The 7,907-nt window shown below is 34.3% G+C and overlaps 1 protein-coding gene across 1 annotated transcript; it reads right to left on the reverse strand.

Annotated features, from left to right (window-relative positions):
- Positions 1 to 332: 332 nt before the first annotated feature.
- Positions 333 to 4,707, reverse strand: LOC102601511 (stearoyl-[acyl-carrier-protein] 9-desaturase, chloroplastic). Its single transcript, NM_001318673.1, is given in 3 exon segments — positions 333 to 893; positions 2,039 to 2,543; positions 4,592 to 4,707. Coding segments are annotated over 3 exon segments (1,182 nt in total).
- Between the last annotated feature and the right edge of the window lie 3,200 nt (positions 4,708 to 7,907).

Genomic DNA, 7,907 nt, shown 5'->3' on the forward strand with positions numbered 1-7,907 from the left:
GGAGAAAAAAGAAGCAAAATATAGCATTAAACTTCTTATACATAATCACTCAACATTTCATATATCAAACTTGTAACGAACATAAAGAACCTACATGTTCTAAAAGGGGAGGTAAAAACTAAAGGCTGTCTTTTTCTTGATATGACCCAAAAACAATTGCAGAACAAAAACAAAATTTAAGGTATCTACAGGATTCTAGTGCAGTAGTTATAACTCCATAGCATGTTCCTTACAAATACTGACTTCATAGATACCATAACCTGAAATTACTTACTAGCATTCCTATGGCGATTGGTGCTCCGAAAGAAACATAACACTACAACATACATCATTCAAAGTTTAATATCTTTACCAAATACCCAGCTGAAAGGAACAGGAGTCTTCTGCTTGGCCCTTGCTTGTGCCCTCTCCTCCAATTTTCTTATACGCGGAGCCAGACCACATACATAATCTTGTGCTTTGTGTCCTTCGCCAGAAAGACCAGTCAATTTCTCTATTTCCCATCTTCCCACAAGAAATTCAAGAATATCTGCATAATCTTTTGCAGTGTATACACCAAGGCGTTGAGCTACGGCAGAGAAGTGTTCGAAGAGGTTGTCATCCCGGCCATCATACATCAAATGAGCTGGCATCGAGATTTTTTTCCTCATCATGTCAGCAACAGCCAATACAGTGCCATCTGGGTCAACTTCAAATAGCTTCTCCACAATCTTGGTATACGCGATCTCGTGGCGCTTCTCATCTGCAGCAATTATACCACATACCTGTGCTAGTTTCATGTCCCCATGCTCCTTAGCATGCCGAGCTGTATTTCCATGAGAAATGAAGGTAGCCCTCTCTTGGAAGGAAGTGTAGATAAAACCCAGATACGGGTTGTTTTCTGTGCGAGGATCCTAAAAGTTAAGCATCAAACACATCAAAAAAGATCAACTTAAAAGATATGCACCTTAAGTGAGAAAATCTTATAGCCAAAAAGGGATGATTATATAACAATTCCATTTCAGGTTTTCTGTTTACCTGATGAACAGCTAAAACCATGCTGCTTAATTAAAGAAAATGCCAACATGTTAATCATGTACCTCGAAACTCTAAATGCAATATATAGCGAACATGAAACTCAGATTAATTGAAGAAGCCGTGATAAAAATAATGGAGAAAAGAATACTAGCAACAAAAATAATATAATAACCGAAGCAAAGGAAACAACAGGTAATACTAAAAATTGAAGAACAAGATAATAGGAGAGAATAAGATGAAACAAAACTAGACAACACTCAACTACTTTGGTTAACCAAGGCAAACTAGTGTGCAAAATGGAGGAGATTTCAGGACGCAGACAAATTTATTCTTCAAGATCTAGGAATACACAAGTACGTAATGCAAAATAAATTAATCATCTCTGCGTTAACAAGCCTTTGAGGTGGGGGAATGGATAATAAAAGGGGGATGAAGACACTAAAATACCCTCCTTCAGTAAGACGAGAACTAAAACTAGTATCTAAATAGAACCCACATTCAAATGCATTAAAAAAAAGCACTCTCATGAATATCAACAGATTCAAGCCATGTAAATTTTGAATTCTAACCGGAGAGCTCAAAGCATAAGGTAGCTTACCAAATGTACTATCAGAACCTTTTCTACATAACACAACGAATTCTCTAATATATCATTAGTTTTACCAAAATCTGAGAATTTTTGAACTGTTAGAGATGCGGCTCATCTATGTGCAGGCTCATTCAGACAGACAGACACAACACAGATACCACACACTCTGAAAGAGATCTGCTATTATAACAGCTAAATGATTAAATAACTATGCAAGAGAAGTCTGTATAAATATTACCAATAAAATTCCAAGATGATTTGAAAGCTTAACAGTAGCCTATGTGGCTCAAACTTTCCAAAAATGTCGACGCGTGGTTGTCGGATCCTTCAAAAATACTGTATTTTTGAAGCATCTGACACGAATGCGGCATCATTTTTGGAGAGTCCGAGCAACATAGACAGTCACAGCAGAATACGGAGAAGCAAGCTCACCATCCCTGAACCAATGAGGTACTGAATTGTCTTTTCAATTTGCCTCATATCAACTCTTCCAGAAAGATATAAATATTTGTTGAGAAGGTCACCATGCCTATTTTCCTCAGCAGTCCATGCCCTCGTCCAAATAGCCCAAGGAGTTAGGCTGGCACCAGTTTCATCACGAACTCCATCTAGGGTGTTAAGCATTGTCTGATACGTTGGAAGAGCCTCCTCGGTGATCATATCTCCAACTAATACAACAAAGTAGTCATCAGGAATTTCCTTGCACCTCTCCCGCAGCTCCTTGACTTGGTCTTCAAATCCTTCTGAGGCAGGATCAGGAAGAAAGTCACTGGCCTGCCAACACTTCTCGACAGGCTTTAGGTGCACCAAAATATTATTCTCAGCCCAACCATGCAGGGAATCAAAGATTTCACGCTTCTCTGGCGGCATGGAATGAGCAACTTGAACATGCACCTCTCGTGGAGGACTGAATGGCTTCTTAACATTTCCACCTTCCCTACAATTAGCACAGGCAGAATTAGAATTACTATTATGCACTTTTGAAAAGATGAGCTACAATAGAAAATTCACGGTCTGAGTCTACTTTAAGGCAAATGGATTATTTGACGGTCCCTAGAAGAAAAACGCTAGTCAGGAACAAAGTAATGAATGAAGTCATCAGTTCTCCCTTGTATTTATTTATTTATTTTTGGATAAAACAATTCTACCTTACGTTGTCACTCACCCTTTTACAATTGTTTTTCAAGTAGTTATTTTCCCAAAAGCAGATCCGGAGATGTGATCAGACATTCGTACATGAAGAAAAGACTCTCTACCCAATTCAACTTATCGTACATGAAGTACACCACAAACATCTGTCCAACCTAATTGAGTACATTGGCAGAATCAGTTCTAATTCTGACAGTCAATCAGTACAATGATAATCTTCTAAGCAATGTGTACGTTATCAATTTAAATCATTCAGCAGGGAAAAAGCAAAATGACCCCTAATGATGACTACGCTAGAGGAAAATAAAAGATGATAGAAAACAATCAGTAAAGGAATTTCTAGTCAGGGGCAAATGTAGTGCAGAAGTTAAGAGTTCATGCAAACCCAAAAGCTTTAAGCTCAGATTTTGTATGTTGCTAAACTCCCCCAGTATAGATAATAGATTTTGAACCTAGTAAATCGAATGATTCTTTTATGACAGTATGCACCTCGACTTTTCCACTAGTAGGGAAAAGCCACCTATTGTTTTTTGCCTCTGCTAGGTCTCAAACCTCATAGTTCTCCTCCCACTTTGTTGACAAATAGGTTGTAATAGAAGTTAGTGGAATACCAGAACTACACAAAGCATTTATCACATACAAAAGAGTTACGAAAGGAAATTTATTTTATATAAAATTCTATACAGCACCAGCGGAGATATTATATGAGGAGATAAAACCTCCGATACAGGTTATCAAGATAGGACCGTTTTTACATCTAGCGGTAAATATTTTACTTCCCGGGGCTAGTTCTATTCCTGACATTTTCCAATATAATACTAATGATTTATCTATATTTCTGTCATTTTATTGCTACGGATAGTTAGCACTTATTATAAATTTAAATTTTTGGTATATGAGGTTACCTTTTACTGTCACTTATTATACTTTTTTCTATTGGGTTGTATGATTCTATCATCCGCTAAGTATATTTCTATGGGTGTATCTATCATGTTGTCCAGTTATTGGTTTAGGCGTCCATTTTTTATTTAATTTTTTATCCCATGTAGTTTTTTCTTTATCATATTGTCCATAGTTTCCATTATAGTATTTTGGATTAAAAATTTTTTGGGTCTTTTACTCCTGATGTGCTAGGTTTTTCATCTATGTCTATGTTTCCTGTATTTATTTCTAAATTCCTTGTATTATCTATATTTGCTAAAATTTCCGTATAAGTTTCGCTTTTCACACTCTAACTCATAAGTTCAAATACCGAATCTGCCATTGTTTAATGTAAAGATTACATAAATAACTCATACATATGCAGATGCACTAATAAAATTTGCATCAGATTTCAGTCTCTTTTTCTTTAAATTATTAGTGGCAGTGGTGTCTAGGCCAGCTTTTAAAAGCCCCCACTAATCCACCGGGAAGCCTGTTATAGCCCACAAAGATTCGTGCAAATGAGCTCATTCTAAGTGGGATTCCGTCTTGGAATCTCAGGTTGTTAGTCCTATGCCTTAACTACTCAGCTCTCCACTTGGTGTCACATTACCCTGCTATCCAAACATGCAAAAGGAGAAGAGGAATTCTACTCTAGTAACATATCAAAATCAATGCAACCCAACCGACCCCGAGGGGAAGAGATAAATAGATATACAGATAGAAAAATTATGTATCATCATTCAATCACGAAACAGAGGCCAACATATAAATAAATATACAAAAATAGAAAGATCAGAGATACGCCATGCATTAGCATCAACTACCACCAATCCAATTTAGAAACAGAAATATAATCACGATGAGAACAAATATCCAATAATTTGACAAATACAAAGACGAAATGAAACTCACACAGAAGGAGGACGAAGTGTTGAAGCCATGAAAACTCTAGGAGATCTGAGTGGTGAACACGGACGCCTTGTCGTTTTATTGGACTGAAACGTCGGAGAATTGAAATTCAGAGCCATTTTTTCCAATGGTTTTTCAGGGTACCTCGTTTGGTCCGCCTAAAGACACCACAGGGAGAGAGAAGTGAAAAGGCTTCGAGACAGATGCACCAAATTAAAAGGAAAAACGTGCAGAAGAAGAAAAGGGCAAGTGAAAATGACAAAAAAAAAAAAAAAAAAAAAACACTTAATAATGGCCTCCACATTTCTTGTAAAATTACATTAAACACCACGTCAAAAAAACCGGTGCCTTACCCTTTTATTAAATTTTGCTTCCGTTTTCCGCTTTATTTCGTTTGATTGATGGGTGACATTATTTTCTCCGCCCAACTATGCATTACGCAACTCTCTACTTTACTTTTCATTTTCTATATTTGGAGAATATATAGAAATTATCTATCCAAGCATACTCTATTTTACTTTCTACTTTCTAATTATACAGAGTTGAATGGAGAACTATTATTTATATTCTTTATTTCACTTTTTGAAAATTATATTATTAATTCAATTATTTTGTAAATAACGTATTATTTTTCTTATAAGGCTATTAATTAAATCTCTAATATTCATAATTTTTTTAAAATATAACATAACAATTAAAAATATATATTCTTTAATATATACTACTTTCATCCTGAATTAATAATATTTTCAATATTTTTTTTAAAAATCTTTCGTCACTTTAAGAGATATAATTTGATATTATTATTAATTTTCACTATGAAGATTGCACGAAATTTAAATGATAAGATGAAAATGTTAATTTAAAAATGTAATACATAACATAATAATTTAAATACTGTTGACACCCAATTTTGGACCTCCACAATATAGATTAATCATCGAGCTTCTTAAATTTCAACGATTTAAAATAATTAGTTTTTATAAAGTTCAAAATTATTTTTTCAAGTTACTTTTAATTAATTTTATCATTTTTATAATTTTTAAGTAATATATATGTTTTATACAATTTTGTATATAATTAGTATATTTTATAAACATTTCGAAAATCATCTCCAAAAGATTTTAATTTTAGTAAGTATTTTATTAAATTAGTTTAGTTTAAATTATGGTTATAATTTTGAATCATTAGTTTACAATTAAGTTAATTATTTTATTTCGTTAAGATTAAGAAGCTCGTTAATTAATTAATATTAATTCGTCTTATTTAGGTTTTAGCCAAATTTATTAATTTAACTCAATTTGGCTATTTCTTAAACTCCAAGATCTAACCCATCTTTGACCTCACCTTAAACCCATTTGGAGACCAAATTTTAGGCCTTTTTCCTCTTTTCAGCAGCCCATTCTTAATTCAAATACCCAGCCCACTATACTCAATTTCAAAAAAAATAGAACATCAGTAGCAGCATAAAAAACAAACGCCCAAAAACCGACCCGGACCCTGCATCTCTCTTCTTCCTCGCGAGAAACCCAGAAATGCAGCAACCCAATCCAGCGAATTGCAGCCCAGCTCGACGCGTCCTCTCCCTTCTCTCCCCCTTATCCGCTCGTACTCGAATCAAGCTAGGTGTCTCAATCTTGCATCTCCTTCGTCCTTTGCTCAGAAATCGAACGGATGCCATTCAAAATTTGTTGAAATTGGTACTATTCCAGCTCCAACCTTATCTCCTAGGAGGATTTTTAAATTTTGAATTCGAAAATTCCATCAGAATTCTCCCATTTTCCCGCTTTTCTCGAACCAAAATCCCCTCTATATAACTGTCTTCTTCTGTATTTGTTTAGGGGTTGGGAAAAAATTTGGCAAGAAACAAAGGAAAGATAGAGTTGAAAAAGAGAGGGGAAGAGAGTGAGAATGTCATAAGATACAAGATATACAAATAGGTTAAAATATACTACAATGATTCGTAATTCGATATATTTTCGAGTTCTTTCTTTTCGTTTTCGTTTCACTAAAGCTAGTCGGAATCTGGTGTGGTGGAATCGTTCCTGGAATCTCAAGTTCCAGTCGTTGCTCATCAAAAGGTAGACAACTCCTAATTCTTTTATTCATTTAATCTCCATTAGATGTTAAACTTGAGTTTTGTTCTGTGTGGGCTTCGAGATGCTTATATGAGGTGTTTGAAGCTAAGTGTTGTCTTTAATCTTCATCTTATTTTCTCTAAGATTTGTGGTGGGAGTTTCGTTTCTAACACGATCTAGTGCGTATCTTGAAATCGTTTCTCTGTTTGTAGTCTTGCTCACTGGTTAATCACTATGATACTGTTATGTTTTTATTCTTATCAAAATAATGCTCATGCTTCGTTATGTGTTTGAAGGGTACCGAATGAGTTGTGTCGTTGTACATTTAGTTGTTTTTGAACATAAACTGAAGTTTGAGTTTGTGTTCTTTAAAGCATGTTCAAAGATCTTTTTACATCCTGTTTCGGAAGAAAATGCCTTATATCCGTCCTAAGTTGTCACATGTTGCTCACTATTTTTACTTAGCTTATGAGAGTGTTGGCAATTTGCTTCTATTTTCTTAATAGTGCTATAATGAAGTCCTGGACATTTCTGGTAGTAAATAGGATTCCTTATGTTGGTTTTTTTCCTTATATGTATGTTTCCAGTTTTAGTCTCAAGTCTGTGTAGTTCCTTTATATATATATATATATATATATATGTGTGTGTGTGTGTGTGTGTGTGTGTGAATCATGTTCTTCGTGAATCTTATTAGTGTTATGTCTGTAGTATATTTCACATGTTACGGTAAGTTGAGTTGAGCATGATTCAGGTGGCTTACATGTTGTTTCAACCTTAGAAAATCATATTTATTAAATGGGTTGATTTTAAGTTAAATGCAATTTGTTCTACATTTTCTTGCTAATTTTAGTAGATCATTGGTTGTATTATGTCTTTATTAGCTAGCATGACTTGATGTTTGGATGTAGTGGACTCAATCATGTTTGATTTGCTCAGTTTCAACTTTGTCCATTTGTTTATCACATAGCTAGTATAATCTTCAAATAAGCTCAAAGATTTAGGAATTTTCATTACATTTTGGCCTAAGACCATGTGTTGTGCTTGATACTCCTAGATAATAATATAGTATGGTTGGTTTGTTAAATTGATTCCCTTAATTTAATAATGCATGTTCTACTTATTTGTTATTGTTTAACTTATTAAATTTACTTTGTGAGTGGCACCACTCATGAAAGAAAAATAAAAAATTAAGACTTTCTTCCTTATAATTGAGTCCTATGCGAAATGTTTTGTTTTTATGA

Source organism: Solanum tuberosum, unplaced genomic scaffold (assembly GCF_000226075.1).
Source record: "Solanum tuberosum cultivar DM 1-3 516 R44 unplaced genomic scaffold, SolTub_3.0 scf00142, whole genome shotgun sequence".
In the NCBI taxonomy this organism is placed as follows: Eukaryota; Viridiplantae; Streptophyta; class Magnoliopsida; order Solanales; family Solanaceae; genus Solanum; species Solanum tuberosum.